The 22,039-nt window shown below is 40.7% G+C and overlaps 1 protein-coding gene across 1 annotated transcript in view; it reads left to right on the forward strand.

The window, feature by feature from the left end:
* ACE2 (angiotensin converting enzyme 2) overlaps nucleotides 1-22,039 on the forward strand; it is a 52,675-nt gene that overhangs the window by 458 nt on the left and 30,178 nt on the right. Inside the window, exons 2-6 of the mRNA XM_022562652.3 lie at nucleotides 12,776-12,934; nucleotides 16,252-16,342; nucleotides 16,776-16,919; nucleotides 18,297-18,409; nucleotides 20,997-21,102. Of these exons, the coding sequence (XP_022418360.1) occupies nucleotides 12,776-12,934; nucleotides 16,252-16,342; nucleotides 16,776-16,919; nucleotides 18,297-18,409; nucleotides 20,997-21,102 (613 nt within the window). The remainder of the gene's footprint in view (nucleotides 1-12,775; nucleotides 12,935-16,251; nucleotides 16,343-16,775; nucleotides 16,920-18,296; nucleotides 18,410-20,996; nucleotides 21,103-22,039) is intronic.

Raw genomic sequence — 22,039 nt, forward strand, 5'->3', positions numbered from 1 at the left:
ATTCACTGGTCTCAGTCCAGATCCTTGGAAACCAGTGAACATGCTTTAGAAAGTTGCCACCATAATTCTCATTATAGTCAGGCTTTCAAAGCAGTTCATAGAAATGCCATAAGTTATTGAGTTAATAATTTTCCCAAGCCTACAATGTCAACAGGAATGTCTAAAGACTCTCTACAAATGATCTATTAACTGAGAAAAATGCAACTGGAGGCTTAGTGAAAGAGCTAGCCAGTAATTAAGATTACCAGGGGTCGGGTGAGGCTGGACTTGGGAATTCCTTCCTTAATGGTCTCGGAGCTCCGAGGGACTTCCAGAGCATACGGGATCCACAGAACCCTCCAAGAAAAACCATAATCAAACCAATTCTGACAAATCTCAGAATGCTCTGGGAAAGCAAGATGTTTTGTTTGACAAGTGCAAGGATTTAGGAGATTTCTTCCCTCACAGATCCCAAAGCAGTGCTGAAAACGGAGTGACATTATTTAAGAAAAGTTTTTATGACACTTGTACAGCAATACATTCTTTCAAAAATGTAGTTCAGAAGCTTCTTTTTTCAAATAGTCGGTTGCATGTAAATTAAATTACTGCTGCTCTCTGGACAGATCCAATCTGAGACCTGCTGCCTCATTTGAATTCCTCAGGAGATTTTTTCCCCCTATTTTTCTAAAGCTTAAAGAGATCCAGGAGATTTTGACAGCCCAGTGTTGTCATAGGAGAGCATTTTTCTTGTCTCATAGTTTGGTCTTACCTCTCTTCACCTCTTCACTGTTGCTTTTTTCTCACTTTTTATTTGATCTCTGTTGGAGGTACCTGAAGTGCATTGTGCATTTGTTTTCATTCTCTTTTTTTTTAAACATCTTTATTGGAGTATAATTGCTTTACAATGGTGTGTTAGTTTCTGCTTTATAACAAAGTGAATCAGCTATACGTATACATATATCCCCATATCTCCTCCCTCTTGCGTCTCCCTTCCACCCTCCAGAAAGAGAAAAACAAATACGGTATGCTAACACCGTATATATGGAATCTAAAAAAAAAAAAAAAAAAGGTTCTGTTTTCATTCTTAGCCGAATGGTCCGCAGGTGGTGGTGAAGTTCGACCGGCATCATGCCTAAGAGCTCTGGAGGCAGACTGCCGAGGTCCAAACCCTGGCTCCACCACTTTCTACCCGGGTGAACGTGAGCTAGTTAATGAACCTTTCTCTGCCTTAGTTTTTCTGCCTGTGAAAAACAGCGTAACACTCATATTTGCCTCATAGGGTTGCTGGGACGACAGTTAATACCCAAAACCACCAAAATAGTGCTCAATGCTTATGAGCCTGGGAGAACAATACAGTATCATTGCTGTGAATGTGAAAGGGAGTTATAATTGCTCAAGAGACATGTAACAGTTCTGTTGAGTGCCCACTTGCTGAGAAGGCATGCTGCACACCCAGATGTAGTGATGTTTGTTGAATTCATGTCTGGATCTTAAGTGCTGTCATTTTTGAATTGCACTTGTTGATTAGAGGAAAGGCCAGAAATGAAAGGGCACAAATCCACAAAGTGTGGTCAAAGTGCAGACAGTATGGGCCCTTTAAAGAAAAGTGAAAATATCTGAATGCAAGAAGCAAGCAGGGGGCCCAATATGTCCTTCCTCCAGCAATGGTGAAGGGCGCGTTAGTGCATTAGTGCACCTGTGTGGATTTACCTGGGGAGGGGGCAATGCACAGGGAGAGCAATAGCTCTTCTATCCTCTTATCACATATATTGAGATCCCCTGATGAAACGGGCACTGCAGCTGGTGGTACAAGAGGCACGAAATGAGCAGGAGACTGAGATATGGTCTGCTGCTGGTGGCTATCAATAGAAAGAACTGGAGAAACGGAGCGTGTTCCCCAAGAGCCACTGGAGTGATTTAGGGGGATCAGAGAGAGTTAGAAGAGAAAGCAGAATTAGCTCTCCAAAGCCTGACTCAAAAAGAAAAAAAAAAACAACTGAGTCTGAGAGGGAACAAGAAAGGATAGAGTGTTCCCAGTTGTATCGGCCAACTCTCTTCAGACTAGAAAGATGGTGCCTTTGAAAGCTCAAAAGAGAGAAATTTACAATAAATAGGAGGAGGTGCTGTTTACATTACAGGCGGTAAAACTGGTAAGACTTGTAAAACTAGGCCATTCTTTAATCTAAAACAGTGAGACATTGAAAACTATAAGCCGGTTTTCGTAGTATTTAAGCGAATGTAAGGATTGTAGATCCACTGTGGGTAAGGAAGTATGGTTAAGTGCATTTATGGACCCAGTTCTTTACCTTTCCCTATATCAATACCCAAGGTTATGTCACTTTGCAGTGCCATCCCACTGAAGGTGATGTGATCATGTCCTTCACCATGTGACTTACTTTGACCAATGGGCTGTTAGCAGATGTGATGCAAGTAGAGGCTTGGAATGGACTTGAACAGTGGGGCTTGTTCTTTGCACCTTTGGCTTTGCTATGAGAACATGCCTGGGTTGGCCAGCTAAAGAGTGAGGGAATGTGTGGAATAGTTGTCCTGTCTGAAACCAATCCCCCAGAGTTGTAAGCAAATCCAGCCAAGATCAGCAGAGCTGCCTGGTAACCCTCAGTGATTCTAGGCACGTAAACAATGAACACATGCCATTGAGATTTTTGGTTGTTTGTTATGTAGTATTATTGTAGCAATAGATAAGTAATACAGGAAGAGAAATTTGGGCTGTATGACATGTGTCTGTTCAGATCCTATCGGGGTGACATTATTGAGGGCAATCTGCCATTTCCTAATTATCCCTTGGCTTAACTTTCAGAGTCAGAATATTGGGCTTGTCAGCCAATCAATCTGACCCAGTATGGCAATTCTCAGATCAAGTCATGAGACTATAGCTTAAAATAATAGAAGGCACCAAAACTTGATCAGTATAGTGTCCCCAAATCTCCCTGCTTAGGAGAGGCCCATCAGACAGAGATAAGGAAAAAAGCTTGGTTCAAAACAGGTTTCCATAGAGTTCAGAAATTCACTGAAAATTAATTACCAAATACTTGCTTTAGAGCAAATACTGTTCTCATGTTTGAGATCGAACATTCACCAATTAAACTGTAATTTTCTTCTCAGTAAAATGACATTACTTTTTTGCATTGCCCGTTTGTAAGTTTATTGTTGGTTTTATTTCTGAAAGAGTCCTTTGTAAGTCAAAAGGATTTTTTTTCTTTTTTTTCTTTTTTTTTTTTGCAAAGTCGGAAGCTCTCTAGCAACATAGGAGGTCCCTGGACAATTTTTTTATCCCTGGAAGAGAGCAAAAGGATCCCATCACTGGCAGGGGCATCCTGGTTCACTGTTCCAGTATTTGACAGTAACTACTACAGCTGCCCCAAATTCCTGTGCATGCAGCTGAAGGGCGTGTTGAAGACTGCCCTGTTGGAGCCCTGGAGGTCTCCAAAAACACTTCATAAATATTTCTTGTTGAGTTATCAGAAGTTGTAAAGAGAAAGCAGGAGGCCCACACTTACTCTTTGGATGATCAGCGCCCCTAGAGGCCTTGCGCACACCTGCTTCCTAAACCTTTTCCGCTGTCTCTAGGGCTGGGGGCACAGTCAACCCAGAGAAGGGTCATTTTAAACTGCTATTCTGTACCCAAGGAAAGAATGTAGATGCCAACCCTGTCTCCAATGAATCTGTCCCACACTCCCCAATACATACAAGTACCTACACCCAGGTACAGGGGTTGGGAAAAGTCAGTGTGATGCAAATACGATGGAATTCAGGGAATCTGATGCTATCTTGACTCTCCTGAGCTGGCTGTGATACCTTGGGCAAGTCACTTATTTTTTGTCTCTTGAAACATAAGAGGGTGGATGGGCCCAGCCAAGATTTTTCAGTGGATAACTGGTGAATGAATAAGTTCCACATGTGGAGGATTAACATGAGTCAAGTGCATTGGAGGCCTGTTCATACTAGTTTTTCTTTGTCATGAAAACTTGATGATGTCCCAGTTGAGTGATGTAATTTGGTGAAACTGAACTTGAGCAACTCAAAATGACATGTTTAATTCCATCCGAATTTGACACAATTACTCACTGATCTAAGCACTCTGACAGGACACCAGGCAGCCACCAGCTACACCCAGGGAGAGCGGCCTGGTGGTCAGGAACTGCCACTGCTTCTTAGTGTGTGCCAGGTAACTGGGCAAAAGAGAATTCATTTAATTTTGGCTAAATCCTTCGGTTTGGAGCGGTTCCATGGGTGTTTCAGATCTAGTTATAGGAGCTAGGGAATAAGGTGGGGTTTTTTTCTTTGCTTTTACTATTGAGGGCTTTTAACAACAGCTTTGCTGAGATACAATTATGCACCATAAAATTCACCAATTTAAAGTCTACAATTCAATGCTTTTTAGTATATTTGCAGAATTGTACAACTGTCATCACCATCTCATTTTAGAACATTTCCATCATCCCAAAAGAAACTACACGCCCCTTAGCAATCATTCTTCCTCCCCCATCCCCAGCTCTAAGCAACCACTGATCTACTTTCTGTCTCTATAGATTTGCCTATTCTGGACATGTCATATAAATGGAATTATACACTAGGTGGTCTTTTGTGACTGGCTTCTTTCACTTTGCATGCCGTAGCATGTATCATTACTTGGATCCATTTTATTGCCAAATAGTATTCCATTATATGGATTTTTTTTTAACTTTTCATTGTAAAAATTGTCAAACACATAAAAGAAGGACTAGTATGTTGAATCTCCTTATACCCATCACCCAGCTTCAGCAATTGTCAACACTTTGGCCAATCTTGTTTTATTTTTCTACCCAACCCCATGTTTATTGGATTATTTTGAAGGAAATCCCCAACATCATATAGCTATATGTTACGTGTAAATATTTCACCTTCTAGCTCTCAAAGTAAGAATTTTTAAAACAACCTTAATAACAGTACCATGTCAAAAACATGATAATAATTCCTCAATACCATCAAATATCTAGTCAGTATTCAAATGTACCCTAATGTCTCATTTTTAAAAAATTTCAGCTGGTTTGTTTGAATCAGGATCTAACAAGGTCCTCTCGATCACTTTAGCAGATGTACTTTAGGTCTTTTTTAGCCTATAGAGTCCCTCCCTCATTTTTCTGTTTGTTTTGTTTTGTTTTGTTTTGCAATTTATTCGCAGAAGTACTGAACTGTTAGTCCTATAGAAACTCCCACTTTCTGGATTTGCTGATTATGTCCCTATAATATTGCTTAACATGCTCTTTTGACCCCTGTGTTTTCTGTAAATGTATAGATCCGGGGCAGAGCTCAGCACACTTTTTCCATAAAAGGCCAGGTAGTGAATATTTCAGACTTTGTGAGCCTCTATTCAACCCTGCCATTGTAGACCAGTCAACTCTGCCATTGTAGCACAAAAGCAGCCATAGACAGCCCATAAATGGGTGTGAATATGTTGCAATAAAACTTTATTTACAAAAACAAATGGTGGGCAGAGTCCTGATCTAGAGACCTGATCAAAATCAGGTTTCACTTGTGAATTTTTTAATAGGTGTGGAAAATGAATTTACGCTACTAGCAGGGTGCAGGAATATTGAGCCAAGAAATTAACAAAAAACTTGTTCAGGTTCCTAGAGCTCTGGAAAAAAGAAACAAATTAAAAAATCTGTAGGGACCCTTTTATGAGCCAAAGCTCAAGGCATTCCTACTTTATGTAACAGATACAAATAAATTTAAGATAGACTAAAAATTAAATAGGAAAAGCAAGACAAACTTTTGTAAGGATATATAGGTGGCTCTTGGTTAGACATGGTTTATTATTATTTTTTTATGGATAAGATTTCTTTTTTATATTTATTTTTATTTATTATCATTTATTATTGGCTGCACTGGGTCTTCGTTGCTGCACGTGGGCTTTCTCTAGTTGTGGCGAGCGGGGGCTACTCTTCATTGGGGTGCGCAGGCTTCTCATTGCGATGGCTTCTCTTGTTGCAGAGCACGGGCTCTAGGTGCACGGGCTTCAGTAGTTGTGGTGCGCAGGCTCAGCAGTTGTGGCTCATGGGCTCTAGAGTGCAGGCTGAGTAGTTGTGGTGCACAGACTTAGTTGCTCTATGGCATGTAGGATCTTCCCGGACCAGGGCTTGAACCCATGTCCCCTGCATTGGCAGGCGGATTCTTTTTTTTTTTTAATTTTTTTAACATCTTTATTGGAGTATAACAATGGTTTGTTAGTTTCTGCTTGATAACAAAGTGAATCAGTTATACATATACATATATCCCCATATCTCTTCCCTCTTACATCTCCTTCCCTCCCACCCTCCCTATCCCACCCCTCTAGGTGGGCACAAAGCACCGAGCTGATCTCCCTGTGCTATGCAGCTGCTTCCCACTAGCTATCTGTTTTACATTTGGTAGTGTATATATGTCCATGCCACTCTCTCACTTTGTCCCATCTTACCCTTCCCCGTCCCCATATGCTCCAGTCCATTCTCCAGTAGGTCTGCATCTTTATTCCCATCTTGCCCCTAGGTTCTTCATGACCATTTTTTTGTTTGTTTTTTAGATTCCATATGTATGTGTTAGCATATGGTATTTGTTTTCCTCTTTCTGACTTACTTCACTCTGTATGACAGACTCTAGGTCCATCCACCTCATTACAAATAACTCAATTTCGTTTCTTTTTATGGCTGAGTAATATTCCATTGTACAGATGTGCCACATCTTCTTTATCCATTCATCTGTTGATGGACACTTAGGTTGCTTCCATGTCCTGACTATTGTAAGTAGAGCTGCAATGAACATTTTGGTACATGACTCTTTGAATTATGGGTTTCTCAGGGTATATGCCCAGTAGTGGGATAGCTGGGTCGTATGGTAGTTCTATTTTTAGTTTTTTAAGGAACCTCCATACTGTTCTCCATAGTGGCTGTATCAATTTATATTCCCACCAACAGTGCAAGAGTGTTCCCTTTTCTCCACACCCTCTCCAGCATTTATTGTTTCTAGATTTTTTAATGATGGCCATTCTGACCGGTGTGAGATGATATCTCATTGTAGTTTTGATTTGCATTTCTCTAATGATTAATGATGTTGAGCATTCTTTCATGTGTTTGTTGGCAATCTGTATATCTTCTGTGGAGAAATGTCTGTTTAGGTCTTCTGCCCATTTTTGGATTGGGTTGTTTGTTTTCTTTGATATTGAGCTGCATGAGCTGCTTGTAAATTTTGGATATTAATCCTTTGTCAGTTGCTTCATTTGCAAATATTTTCTCCCATTCTGAGGGTTGTCTTTTGGTCTTGTTTATGGTTTCCTTTGCTGTGCAAAAGCTTTGAAGTTTCATTAGGTGCCATTTGTTTATTTTTGTTTTTATTTCCATTTCTCTAGGAGATGGGTCAAAAGCGATCTTGCTGTGATTTATGTCACAGAGTGTTCTGCCTATGTTTTCCTCTAAGAGTTTTATAGTGTCTGGCCTTAACATTTAGGTCTTTAATCCATTTTGAGTTTATTTTTGTGTATGGTGTTAGGGAGTGTTCTAATTTCATTCTTTTACATGTAGCTGTCCAGTTTTCCCAACACCACTTATTGAAGAGGCTGTCTTTTCTCCATTGTATATTCTTGTCTCCTTTATCAAAGATAAGGTGACCATATGTGCGTGGGTTTATCTCTGGGCTTTCTATCCTGTTCCATTGGTCTATATTTCTGTTTTTGTGCCAGTACCATATTGTCTTGATTAGTGTAGCTTTGTGGTATAGTCTGAAGTCTGAGAGGGCAGGCGGACTCTTAACCACTGTGCCACTAGGGAAGCCCAGGAATGGTTTATTAAATGACTTTTGGTTTAGAATGATTTATTAAATAAGATACAAAAGGATCAATCTATAAAGGAAAAGACTGAGCAAATCAGTTGCATTAGGATTAGAAAGAAACTTCTGTGCACTAAAAGGCATCATAAACATACACACACAGACACACACAGGACAAGAAGCAGAGCTTGGGAAAACATTTGTGATACATATAATTAACAAAAGATTAACAGTCAGAATGTATAAAGAAATTTTACTAAGTGATAAAAAAGACAGAAGTTCACTAGAAAAATGGGGAAAAGATATGAGCAGCAAATGCATAGAGGAGGAAATTTGAATATATATATATATATATTTATATACCTCATATATATGTTTAACCTCACTAATAATCAGAGGGATAACATTATATTAATAATGAAACACCAAGTTGACATAAAATCAGATTTACCAAGATTTAACAATATCTACAGGAGTTGAAAATTGCTTTAACCCACCAATTCCACTTCTAAGAATATGTGGGGTTTTTTAAAATTAATTAATTAATTTTTGGCTGTGTTGGATCTTCATTGCCGTGAGGGCTTTCTCTAGTTGCGGCGAGCGGGGCCTACTCATCGTTGCAGTGTGTGGGCTTCTCATTGTGGTGGCTTGTCCTGTTGCGGAGCATGGGCTCTAGACATGCAGGCTTCAGTAGTTGTGGCACGTGGGCTCAGTAGTTGTGGCTCACGGGCTCTAGAGCGCAGGCTCAGTAGTTGTGGCACGTGGGCTTAGTTGCTCCGCGGCATGTGGGATCTTCCCGGACCAGGGATTGAACCCGTGTCCCCTGCATTGGCAGGTGGATTCTTAACCACCGCGCCACCAGGGAAGTCCTACCATTTCTTTTTTGTAGTGAGAACATTTAAGATCTACTCTCTTAGGAACTTTTGAGTATATAATATGGTATTATTGATTCTAACCACTAAATAAATATGTCTGAAGCAACTATTGCAAAGTGTCAATGTTTAAAAAATCGGAGTAGAGGTTTTCGTGATATTTGCTATGTTACTTATACTACGTTATATTTCTTATTATGAAATAGCTCAAATATATATCTAGTGGGCCACTTTCTGGCAGGACCCAATTTCAGGTGTGAGTGGATTTTTCTTTTTCCCTATGAGATAAAATTCAGAAAAAATTAAAATGTTTGAAAGCCATACCCCTTTCTCCTATCTGAAAAAAGAAAAAATAAATTTTTGATTCTCATGGAAAAACAATATTGTTGTAATTTAGATTACCTACTTCCTTGAACAGAATAAGCTGTTTTAAAAAATATGCAAGTATCTGGGCATATATGAAAAGTAACCAAGGCAGTTTTCATCTTTGAATCTGATGTGGTTTTGAGAGCTATATATGGAAACTGGACCAGCATATGGGACCTGAGGGTGGAGGGTTCCCTGGGAGCCTGTTGGGGTCCAAGTCACTGCTTGGATGCTAAGGTTCCATTCAGTTTTTCATCTTCTGTCTTCAGGGAACTCTCATACCTACAGGGGAAGAAGTGGTTTAGGGGTTGATAGTGAGCTATAGAAAAAAAGAAAATGAGATTTTAATTCTTTTCATTTCAAACAACTTATCACAAAAGCATTTTAATTGTTTAGATAAAGCTATCATAATTTGAGTAGAGACCGCAGACCTATGGCTTAAGATGAATCTCATATGAAAACATTTAAAAGCATAATGAAATCATATTTAACTTGCATATCATTAGGGCCAAAAAGAGCAGGATATCTTTTGGAGTGATTTAAAATATAATTTAGGATTTTACATTTTCAGTCCTTGAAATTACAAAGGATCTCTTGTAGGATGAGAATATGGTATGGTATATGCAGGAAGTCAGAGAGGGTTCTAACTTCCTGTGATTGTACTGAGTAATGTGTGTCTTGACCCCAAACCCCCATCAATGGCTGTGGAAACTTTTGCTGTGTTAGTTGCTGCTCTCCTGCCTTTGCACAGAGGCAGTATGGGATGCCACTTATTTGATTTGTAATGGTTCCTTTTGAACCCTGTAGCTATGTAAGTTACTGTATATGCTTCAATTCGTTCATCATTCAAATCCAAAAATGACATATAGCTCTCAAGCACTGTCTATGTTACTTGGTTGGTATGTATGAACTGACTTTGATTCTCTGTATAACTTCTAAGCTGTCAGTTTTATTTAGGCTTGGGAGCCTTATAGTATGAATATGGAATAGATTGTAAGCAATATTAAAAAGAACAGCTTGGGATGTAACAGTGTGTCCTCAGGGGCCAAAATTCAAGGCAACATAAAGTAATATTTTTGTGATATAAATTATAACACTTGTATATGGTAGCGAAAAATAAAATAAAACAGATATCTTCAAAGTTCCCACATGCAGTATAATTTTTTAAAAATATTTTAAGATTGGGGCCTTTTGGGGATAATGAGCTGTTTCCAAAGTAGATTGCAAAGAAAAGAAATGCCTTAATTTGGGATCAAAGTTTTACTAGAAATTTTGCTGTCAGTCATTCTGGATTGGATGAAAAAGGGTAGGGACTGAGAGGTGAGTGGTGGGTTGCATGAATGAATTTGTGCTGTAGACCGAACTCCTCTTTCCATAGCTCAGTCCCTCTCATTCGGGCATGTTAGAGACAAGAACAGAATATGTCGAATCCAATCTATAGGCAGTGGTTAAGAGCATTAGCTTTGGAGGTAAACATTTCTGGGTTGACACCCTGTTTCTTCCAGTTGCTAGCTGTGTGACCTAGGCAAAGTTACTTACCTGCTCTGTGCCTCATTTCCCTCATTTGTGAAGTGGAGACAATCACAACTACCTCACAAGATTGTTTGTGAAGATTAACTGAGAAGTGGTTCCTGAGGGGTTGTGTGTGCTCAATAAAGAGAGAAATCTTTTTCCATTTCACTGCGACTATTCCCTTCATCTCTTGTCTGATCCGTTGTTGTCCCTTTCCTGCACCACTTTCATCATGTCACACACCTGCTTGCAACCCCTAAGTGACTCCCTAGTATTTACAGGATAAAAGTAAAATTCCTTGGCCTGGAGAGTGCAGTCATGCCTGGAGTCCTGCTTTGAAATCTGTGCTAGTTGTCTATTGAGTAAGAGATTACCACAAGCGTAGTAGCTTAAAACAACACACACTTGTTATCTCACAGTTCCTGTGGGGCGGGACTCCAGGCACACCTTAGCTGGATCTGCTTCTGGGTCTCATATACAATCAAGGTCCCGGCTAGAGCTGTGGTCTCATCCTGGGGTTGAACCCACTTCCAAGCTAATGTGGTTAGTGGTAGCATTTAGATCCTCATATGTTGCTGAACTGAGGTCCTCAGGATGTCAGTCAGAGGCCATCTTCAGTTCCTCACCACGTGGCCCTATCCACAGCATAGCTCACAACATGGCATCTTGCTGCATCAAAATCAGCAAGGGAGAGTCTTCTGGCAAGATAAAAATGGCAACCTTATGTAACATAAACATGCATATCCTGTCACTTTTGCTATATTCACCCAGTTAGAAGTGAGGCACAGGTCCTGCTCACCCTCAAGGGGAGGGGGACACACAAGGGTGCACCAGCAGGAAGGAGGGATCACAGGAGCCACCTTAGTGTCTGCCCACCACAGTATCCAGGATTCAGATACTGACAGTTAGTTGACAGCTCCACTTTTTATTTCTCTTAGCCCCTTTCTACACATAGGAAAAATGGAAATAGAATAATTTTCTATCTCGTGGGGTTGTTAAGAAGACCAAATGAGGTAAATTATTTTGCAAAGTACTCTACACCCATCTATCTCCTACCTACTTTAAGGTCTGTCTTAAGTTCCACCTCCTCCAGGAGGGCTTGCCAAATCTGGTCCCTGTAACAGGAACTGCTTAGCCCCACTCATAGTTTATACATTATCATATGCTCTTGTTTCAGTAATGAAACATTCACGATGTGTATCTTATCTGTTTGATAAAACTGTCAGCCACTTAAGGACAAGGACTTTTTTCCCTGTAAGTGATAAAGTAGCTGTGATTTTTAAATGCTTGGGATATATCAGGCACTTTGATAGGCATTATATTACTTGTTAAATTTTCTCGCCTTTACAGCAACCCTTTGAGGTAAGTTCTACTATTATTACTCTCATTTTCCGAGTAAGGTAACATGACTCAGAGAGGCTAAGTAATTTGCTCAGGGTCACAATAGCTAGTCAGAAGTGTCTGACTCAAGGAATGGAGTTCTTACTTGCCTCATATGCTACCTCTTTTATAGGGTCTGGAGAAGTACAATGTACAAAATAGTTGCTCATTTCAGTCTTTGATAAATGGAAATGAGCTTGTGCGCTGAGAGAAGACTGCACTGGATAAGTCTGGAGAAGTCCACTTGCTTACTGATGCTCAGGATGGGGGGGCAAGTGAATCCTGGCATCATCACCTGCTTATTGGTTTCTTTTGCTGGTAGAAAATCACCACAGCTACCAAATGGCCATGTTCTGGGCAACCTTGACTGGGGCTCATACTTTAAGATCAGAATCTCTGGTAAATCATGGCACCACAGAGCTTCCCGTAAACTGGTTCTCATTTCTTACGGTTCTCATCGCCATGAGGAGCTGTATGCCCAGGAAGTCCGCTCTGAGCTCTGCTGGACTCTCCCTTTAGAGCGCTCATCCTTGAATCCTTGAGCAACTCGCCCACGTCACAAGTGCTAAGGCCATACCTTCCAGGGCCTCACAACATGAATCATCCGTGAGAATTCACTTCCAGTTCTGGGGACAGGACCCTTGGGAAAACTAAGCACTAGGTCAGAAGGAGAGTGTGACCAAGTGTGGCTTGGTTACTCTTAACCTAAACTTTGACCTTCAGCAAAGTAGAGAATTAAATCACTCAGGAAATATTAAATGTTCCACCAGATGCTCTTTGGAGTATATCTTCTGTTCTATCTATTCGAGCAGTGCCATCCTAACTTCAACTTTATTATTATTATTATTATTTTTTTGTCGTTTCAGAATGCAGCCGGGGCCAAATGGTCTGCCTTTTATGAAGAACAGTCCAAAATTGCCAAAACTTATCCACTAGCAGAAATTCGGAATCTCACACTCAAGCGTCAATTGCAGGTCCTTCAGCAGAGTGGGACCTCAGTGCTCTCAGCAGACAAGAGCAAACGAGTATGTGACATGCTAGCATTGACCCCAGGAGTTGAAATATTGGGGAAATCTTAAACATTAATATCACCCCTGGCTGCTGCCTTTATCTGCCAAGATAGCAATGCTCACAATAGAAAGAGCTCTGTGCCTCGGTAGGGTGGCCACGTAACTTATCATCCAAACTGGTATCCTTTGAGAGTGAAGTAGGACACTGGTATGTTGGGACACATTGTTAAAGCACGATTCTAAGGGCGCTGTGGTGTATATGGACACAGTGACAGAGGTCACCTTCCTGAGGACCAGGCACTTAGTCCATGTCCGTGCTTCTCAACCGGGAGTGATTTTGCCCGCCAGGGACATTTGACAATATCTGGAGACATTTTTGGTTTTTACAACTGTTGAGGAGTGCTGTTGGCATCTAGCGGGTAGGGATGCTGCTAAACACTCTACAAGGCGCAAGGAAGCCCCCAAAGACAAGAGTCGTCTGGTCCAAAGCGTCAATGGTGCTAAGCTTGAGAAGCCCTGCATGTCGTCTGATCCTCCCCCACCCCTTTGATTCTTGACTCTCCTCTGCAACTTCTTTAACAAGTGGCTAAACCACCCCGGCTCAAACTACTTCAGGGATGGGCGACTCACTTCTTTCCTAGACGCCAGTTCCGTATGTGGGTCCCTCTAACTGATGGCAAGATACTCCTTCCATTGAGCCTAAAGTGCTTTTCCTCCACTTTGTACCACCTTCTCGAGCCAAATTGCTCTCTCCCATAATGGTCTTTAAATAAAGGAAGGCAGGTAATTTTTTTTTTAACTAGTTGAGTCTTTTCTTCTCTAGGCTAAACATCCTTCACTCTGTCCATTTTTCCTTATACGATGGTTTCAAGTTCCCTAACCAGTCCTAGTTGCTGGCTTCATTTTGTCAGTATCCTTGGACTGAACACAGCCCTCCGAGTGGGTTTGGGTCTGCCTGGAGGTGAGCAGGGGTACGACATCCTGCCTCCTGTGCTTTACATCTACTAAGACAGCCCAGGATTGCATTAGGCTCCTGTTTGCTTGCTTTGGTTTTTTGACAGTCAAATTCCATGGTTGATTCATCTCAACATCACTGTCAAGAAAGTCTCCAAATCTCTTCCACCAATGTTGCTCCAAAAATGATACCTTTGAAAATTCTATTCTTATGTAGGTAGTTTGTCTAAATTCAAGAAAGCCTATATTCACCCCTGTTAAAATAAAAATCTCTCATCCTATCTCTCTAGCCCAGGAGTCAGCAAACTTTCTTTCTGTAAAGGGAACGATAGTAGATATTTTAGGTTAGTGGGCCATACTGTCTCTGTCCCACTGAGTCAGTCTTCTCTTGTTGTGGGAAATCAGCCACAGCTAACACAGAAACAAATGGGCATGGCTGTGTTCCAATAAAACTTTACAAAAACAGGCAGCAGACAGGATTCGATCTGCAAATCATAATTTACAGACCCTTGATTTGATCTATTGAAATATTTTTATCTAAAAGATTTGCCTATTTAACATCAAAGTCTTTCTCAGCTGCTTGCCCTCTGGTACTGTGTTCTTATCTGCATCTATAAAAAGAAAAATGCACGATAAGGACAAAGGTCAAACCATATGGCCTGTGTCTTCCTACAAGCTGTTGTTTATTATTCTGCATTCTTTGGGGCCCATTATTCAAATAGTTATTAATCCACTTTATTTTATCCATTTCGCCCTGCCCCATCTTTTCCACAAGGACACCGTCTTGCCCGTTGCTCTGTTACAATCTAGAGCTTCGTCTAGTCTAGGTGGAAACTGGACATTGTATTTTAAAAAGATCCCCAGATAATTCTGACGTGCAGCCAGGATTAAAAATCACTGAAATGCATGTAAGAAGAGCTTGAAGTGTTTGGGAGGAGGGGAGACTCAAGGATGCATGAATTCAATGGAGAGGAAGGAGGGGAGATGGAAAAAGCAGGTAGAGAAAGAGAGCAGGAGGGGTTTTGTGCCATGGTAAGGGACTTGGGTTTATTCCTTTGGACTGCGGGATCTTGTTGAAGTTTTAAGCATGAGATCTGTTTCATGTTTTAGGATAATGGCTCTTGTAGTAGAGTGAAGGAATAACGGAAGAGAGAAATAGGAGAAGGGGAAACAGGGCCTTTCATCCAGTGATTCTTAAATCATCTATGGGAGAGAACCAGTCCCTCCCTCCCTCCCTCCCTTCCTTCCTTCCTTCCTTCCTTCCTTCCTTCCTTCCTTCCTTCCTTCCTTCCTTCTTTCCTTTCTTCCTTCCTCCCTCCCTTCTTCCCTATCTTTCTTTATTTCCAATCCATTGCAGATCAGTGCTTGGTTAATTTCATTGATCACATGCTTAGCTGTCATGGAAATATCAAATCGTTTTTAAAAGTTTATAAACATTTATTCTCTCAATTCCTGTGCTTCTCATAGATGAGAAACAAACTATTTGCTGACTTGCACTGGTCCATGGACCATACTTTGAGTAGCACTGCTTTACTCTATTACCTTTATGCTCCTTTACCTACAGGGTAAAAGTTAAACTCTTCAGTAAGGCATAGAAGGCTGCTCATGATCTGCCCCTACTTCCCTCTCTATTCTCCCATCCTCCATGCCCCTCAATCAACACCGCTACCCCAGTTTTCTCTCTCATGTCACCACTCCCTGAAAATGCCTTGTCTTTCTCAACCTTCTTCTGTCTTGTAAGCTCTGTCCTCTACTTCCCTTCTCTACTTGACCAATTCCTACCTCTCTTCCAAGACACAGCTCTATTGTGCCCCCTCTTTGAAGCCATTCCTGAATCTCCAGGTTATTAACTTATCCACACCGCCCCCATGCTGCCACATCACTTTTTGGCCACAGTTATAGTACCTGTCACTCTATTATGTAATCATTGGTTTCATGATTGTCTCACTGTCGCATGATTGTGGGGTCCTTGAGGACCAGTGACTTGTTCATGTCATAATTGTCAGAGTGTAGCACATAGCAGATGTTCAATAAATGTGCACTCAGTGAAGGCTGAATGGAATAAGAAATGCACTGCTCTGTGCGTGTGTGGGTGAGAAACATTCTTGGGATTTTGGTAGATCTGTTTTGTTTTGTTTTTTTCGTCACTCCACATATATTTATCATGTGCTTATAAGGCCCGTCTGTGCTAGTCGACGGTGGGAAAATTTAACTGAGGTGTTCCAACCCTACATGAAAGAAGATACTTAGCCAAGAAGATGTGAACTGCTGTATTTTGAGGCATAAAAAAATCACATGGTTGAAAGGACATCTCTACATTAGCATTCTCTTTTGTACATCTTCCACTTTTAACATTGTTTATTATCTTTAATTTGCAGTTGAACACAATTCTAAGTACAATGAGCACCATCTACAGTAGTGGGAAAGTTTTGGACCCAAATACACAGGAGTGCTTAGTGCTTGAACCAGGTGGGCTATTAATTTTGAGCAGTGATTATAAAATTTCCTTTTTTTATTCCAAGCTTTAAAAATGAGATTAACATTAGATGACGACATTGTGCCTTTCAGATGGATCATCTAAAGAGGGGAAGATTCCAAATGTGTGTGTTTCAGCACACAGATGCTCTTTTAAGTTTTAACAAAACTGCACTGGGAATTTTGTCACACTCAAGTAATCTAATGAAATTAATAGTTCAATGATCTCAGTGGTTTATTTTCTCTGCAGAAATCTTTTGAAACTATAATAAGGGTGAGGAAATGAACGAATCATGAGATTTCATTGAACAACTTTATGACCTTGATGTCTGCCAGCCTTTTAATTCTTTAAATTTCATATAAGTCTTTACAAATAAAAACTTTACAAATGCATGTTTATTTCCCTTTGGGTACTTTGCGATAATAGGTTTGGATGACATAATGGAAAACAGCAAAGACTACAATCGGAGACTCTGGGCTTGGGAAGGCTGGAGGGCTGAGGTCGGCAAGCAGCTGAGGCCATTTTATGAAGAGTATGTGGTCCTGGAAAACGAGATGGCCAGAGCCAACAGTGAGTTTGCTGGGCTGTGGCGGTTCTGAAGCTCTCTGCAGGGCTCCGGGGCTATTTCTCATGAATCACCAAGCCTGCCCTTTGATCTAAGGGGTATTCCTAATTTCCTGTTCAGTCACCTGCTGAACAATTAGGTTATGTGTCTCAAAGAGGAGACCACCAGGGAATAAGGAAAGGTGAATTGACATTGTACAGTTGAAAGGGCTCAAGAGTGAGACTAAGTTACCAGGCCTCAAACAAATCAGTTGTCTGGGAAGGGCTCAGGCCCCCGAGGGTTCCTGAGGTAGTCTGGGGGATTGATCGATTCTATTTACCAGAAAGGATGAGGGTCAGAGACACCATCTCTCCCCTAAACTCCCATCTGGCCACAGTTCATTCTCAAAGGTCATTTGTGTGTTTACGTCAGAGTGGTATCCCAGAAAGAAACAAATCAGAGTAGTTTAGGCTGGAAACCTACTATTCTCTGTAGTTGTAATTATAACTCAAATCACGTGGTCATCAAAATCTTAACATGGTGAGGAATTTCCATATCTCTTAACTTACCCTCCAGCCTGAATAATGAGCCGAAGCCATGGCATTATGAATTAATGTATGCTCTGGGGTTGAGGAAGGAAAAACATTTTTCATCTGTTCTTTCTAAATGTCTTTCACTACCACTTAAACTCATATTCTCAAGCCACAGGCAAGCTGGAGACAGGAGCCCATCACCACATCCTTCCATCCAAATATTTACTTGTCTCCTCACCTTCCTGATCATCCATTGCCAACGTGCGTGTAAAAATAAAAGTTGCTAAAATACATTTACAAACTTTATTAACTATTACCCTGACACAAGCTTGCATTTCCTGATAACAAGACACTACATGAAGCATACATACAATTTGCCAACAAACACAGGCCCACTGTGGCCGTGTCCAAGATGAGTTGGGTTAGATTTGAAAATATAAGGCCCTGAGCAAAATGAGAATTTAAAGATCCAGTCACACATTTTAAAGCTAAGGATGCAAATTGACCTATGGAGAGAGTAGAGACCTGGGGTTAGGAGACTCGGAGTGCGCCTCTGCCCCTCACCAGTTGTGTGACCTTGGACGAATCGTTTAACCGGCCAAGAGCAGGCTGTTACCCTGCACCACGGGGATTATAATACTGTCTGTCTTGTAGAGTTTTTGTGCTTAGTAGATGAGATAATGAATTAAAATTTGGACACATTAGCTAGTGTTATTATTTATTTGCATCCCTTTGAGTTGATATTTAGAAGGGCAATAAAAGTGTGACAGGTTTTTGGAGTTTTTAACCTCCCAGGAAAGCTATTCTATGTATATTGTGCTTTATCTCTTTCTTTCCAGATGTTCTCATTTTTCTTCTTTTTAATAACAGATTATGAGGACTATGGGGACTATTGGAGAGGGAATTATGAAGTGACGGGGGCAGGTGACTATGACTACAGCCGTGACCAGTTGATCACAGATGTGGAACGTACCTTTGCAGAGGTAACAAGGAACTGTCTGCAGAGACAGACGTAGGGCAGCATGCAGGAAGAAGGGACAGGGACCAAAAGCATTCTGGCTTGTTCTTAACACACTGGCTGGTCGTTCCCAGGCCTCAGAGTTATGGAATATTAGAGCTTGGAAAGATTGTAAAGAATCACAGGGCAACTGCTACAGATGATCGGAATTGCTCTGCTTTTCTCCCCCTTTTAGCCATTGAGCAGCAATTACCAACAGGAAGATTATGAGAAGGAGAGACTATAGGAAGGAGTGGTCTTTTAGATTATAAGAAGGCATGGGTTTCAGGAGCTATGTGGGGCCTGTGCTGTCTTCCTTTGTTAGCAGAGCCATAGGCTTTGCTTCCTTCCTCAGGACACTTGATACTGTTGTTTCCTTATCTTTGGCTAAGGAAGATGTTCTAGGGAAGGGAGAGTCCTATTAGAAGTGCCCCATAGACACCTCTCAATGTCTCCCTCTTCCTTCATTTTGACCCCCACATCCCCATGCCTTCCAGCTTCTTATGTGAAGCTGTTCTGTCACAGCCATAGCTGGGCAGAGCTATCAAAAATGGAAGTAGGACAAACAACCCCCCCGAAAAAGAAATGGGCAAGAGATGTGAGTAAGTACATCATCAAAGAAATTACACAAATGGCAAATAAGCAAATAAAACGTTATTAGGGAAATGCACATTAAAACCATGATTAAGAACCACCACAAACAGAGTTACCATATGATCCAGCACTCCCACTCCTGGGCATATATCCGGAAAAGAGGAAAACACTGATTTGAAAGGATACACGCACCCCAATGTTCATAGCAGCACTATTTACAATAGCCAAGACATGGAAGCAGCCTGTGTCCCTTGACAGATGAATGGAAAAAGAAGATGTGGTATATATATATATATACACAATGGAATATTACTCAGGCATAAAAATGCATGAAATAATGCCATTTGCAGCAACATGGATGGACCTAGAGATTATCATACTAAGTGAAGTAAGTCAGACAGAGAAAGACAAATATCATATGATATCACTTATATGTGGAATCTAAAAAGATGACACAAATGAACTTATCTACAAAACAGAAACAGACGTAGAAAACAAACTTATGGTTACCAGAGGGGAAGCGGGGGAGGGATAAATTAAGAGTTTGAAATTAACAGTTACACACTACTATATATAAAATAGATAAACAACAAGGTTCTACTGTATAGCACAGGGAACTATATTCAATATCTTATAATAACCTATAATGGAAAAGAATCTGAAAAATAATATATGTATGTATATGTGCATGTATATACATACACACACACACACACACACACACAACTGAATCACTTTGCTGTACACCTGAAACTAACACAACAGTGTAAATCAACTATACTTCAATTTAAAAAAAAAAACCCACTACATTCCCACCAGAATGGCTGTGATTAAAACAGACTGACAGGGACTTCCCTGGTGGTCCAGTGGGTAAGACTCTGCGTTCCCAATGCAGGGGGCCGGGGTTCGATCCCTGGTCGGGGAACTAGATCCTGCATGCATGCCGCACTTAGGAGTCTGCATGCCGCAACTCAAGATCCCGCGTGCCACAACTAAGACCCGGCGCAGCCAAAATAAGAAAAAAAAAAAAAAAAGACTGACAGTACTAAGTGCTACGGACAGAAATGTAAAATGCTACAGCCATTTTGGAAAATGGTTTGGCATTTTCTTAAAAAGTTAAGCACATACTTACCATATAACTAAGGTATTTCACTCTTAGCGATCTATGTGAAAGAAATGAAAACATATAGCCATACAAAGACTTATGCATGAATGTTTATAGAGATATTACTCATAATAGCCCCAAACTGGAGACAACCTAGTCATCCTTCAACTGGTGAATTTTATCCTTAAGATACTAAATGAAGCAAACTCTGATGTATTCATACAATGAAATGCTACTCAGTAATAAAAAGGAATGAACACTGATACATGCAACAACATGGATTAACCTAAAAAACATTAAGCCAAGTGAAAGAAGCCAGACATGAAAGGTCACATATCGTATGGTTTCATTTATATGAAATGTGCAGAATAGGCAAAACGATAGGGAAAGAAATCAGTTCAGTGATCAGCTGGGGCTGGGGGTGGGGATGGAGTTGACTGCTAATGGGTGCAAGGAAACTTTGGGGAATGTTGGAAATGTTCTAAAACTGAGCGGTAGTGATGGTTGTCCAACAGTATACTTCTATTAAAACTCACGAAACTATATATTTTAAAATGGGTGAATTTTATATGTAAATGATACTTCAGTTTAAAAATGAAGGAAGTAGGTAGCATCTTAGAAATGAATGTTTTTTTGCATCCGCCTTCCTTTTGGGATCTGTATCCCTCCAGGTGTGTTCATTGCTTTATGCAGTGGAACTAGTCATCATCGGTATCTGGGAAGAATGAATGCTTTCAAACTCTCCAGAATATTTCAGAGGAGAAGAAATTAGAACTTAGGGAAATTCTACTTGTCTAAAGAAGCTCCTATTTTTAGTGTTGGGGATTGGAAATAGGCTATTCTTGGTCTTAAAGTCTCTTCCTGAGCTTTTCAGATTAAACCATTATATGAACAACTTCACGCTTATGTGAGGGCAAAGTTGATGGATGCCTACCCTTCCCGTATCAGTCCGACTGGATGCATCCCTGCCCATTTGCTTGGTAAGAAACTCCAGGAATTCTTTGTGTACTTTGCTCTTTGTCATTTCCACCAATAAAGTTGTTTTTTTGGAGTGAGGCCCAACTTTTGAAAAACTCTGTGAATGAAGTTAGTAACATTATAGAAATCAAAGATTGAAAGCACTGTCTTCAACAGAGAAGTCATTTTAAATTGTTCTCTGTTGCATTACTTTATACATAAAGAGTTATTATGTTGGCCACAATCCATAGGATAAAGGGGTTATTTCAGATCACTAGAGAAATGAGAGTGGAAATGGGGAAAATAAGTTTTATTAATCAACTTGGTTGGCTAATCCTCGAGGTGGGATTTTAGCATCATATTCAGAGGAAAGAAGCTTGGTTGGCTAGGGGCAGTCAGGGGTGAGAGAAAGACTTTCTAGAATTAAGGTATAGCCTGAGTGAAAGCTTTGTTAAGTTCATTGTTCAACTGCAACAATTTCTTTTGCTGAAAAGTACTTGGTTTGGAATCATATGAGTAATGAATGAAGTCTTCATCATGAAGGAAGATGCCTAGCTTAGGAGGAGAATCAATCTTCCAAGAACTTTGGATCCTGCCATAGAGCTTTTGTAGACCATGCAAGACCTGGGGCCCTTTATTCAACCTCCTTATTCCCCACCAGAGAGTGGCCATCCTCCCTCCCCTCTCCCTCACCCCAGAAGCTGAGGCCAATTAAAATATATGTTTGAAAAGTTCATGTCTTGCATACATAGCATGCCTACTCTAGTCAAGCTAAGTTGCTGACAGCTGATTCTCCACAGCCAAGCCTCTCTCTTAGCAGGGGGGGAATCTGGACGAAGGATCAGTGGAGACTTTTTCCTCTAAAGCAATATATAAATACTCTCTACAGTGTCTTTGGCAGGTGTTCTTTGGTAATTCACTTTCTGCTTAAACCTGTCTGTTGTCAGGTGGCTCCTTCTT

Source organism: Delphinapterus leucas, chromosome X (assembly GCF_059928025.1).
Source record: "Delphinapterus leucas isolate spDelLeu-1000000601 "Yukka" chromosome X, BTC_Dleu_Yukka2, whole genome shotgun sequence".
Lineage (NCBI taxonomy): Eukaryota > Metazoa > Chordata > Mammalia > Artiodactyla > Monodontidae > Delphinapterus > Delphinapterus leucas.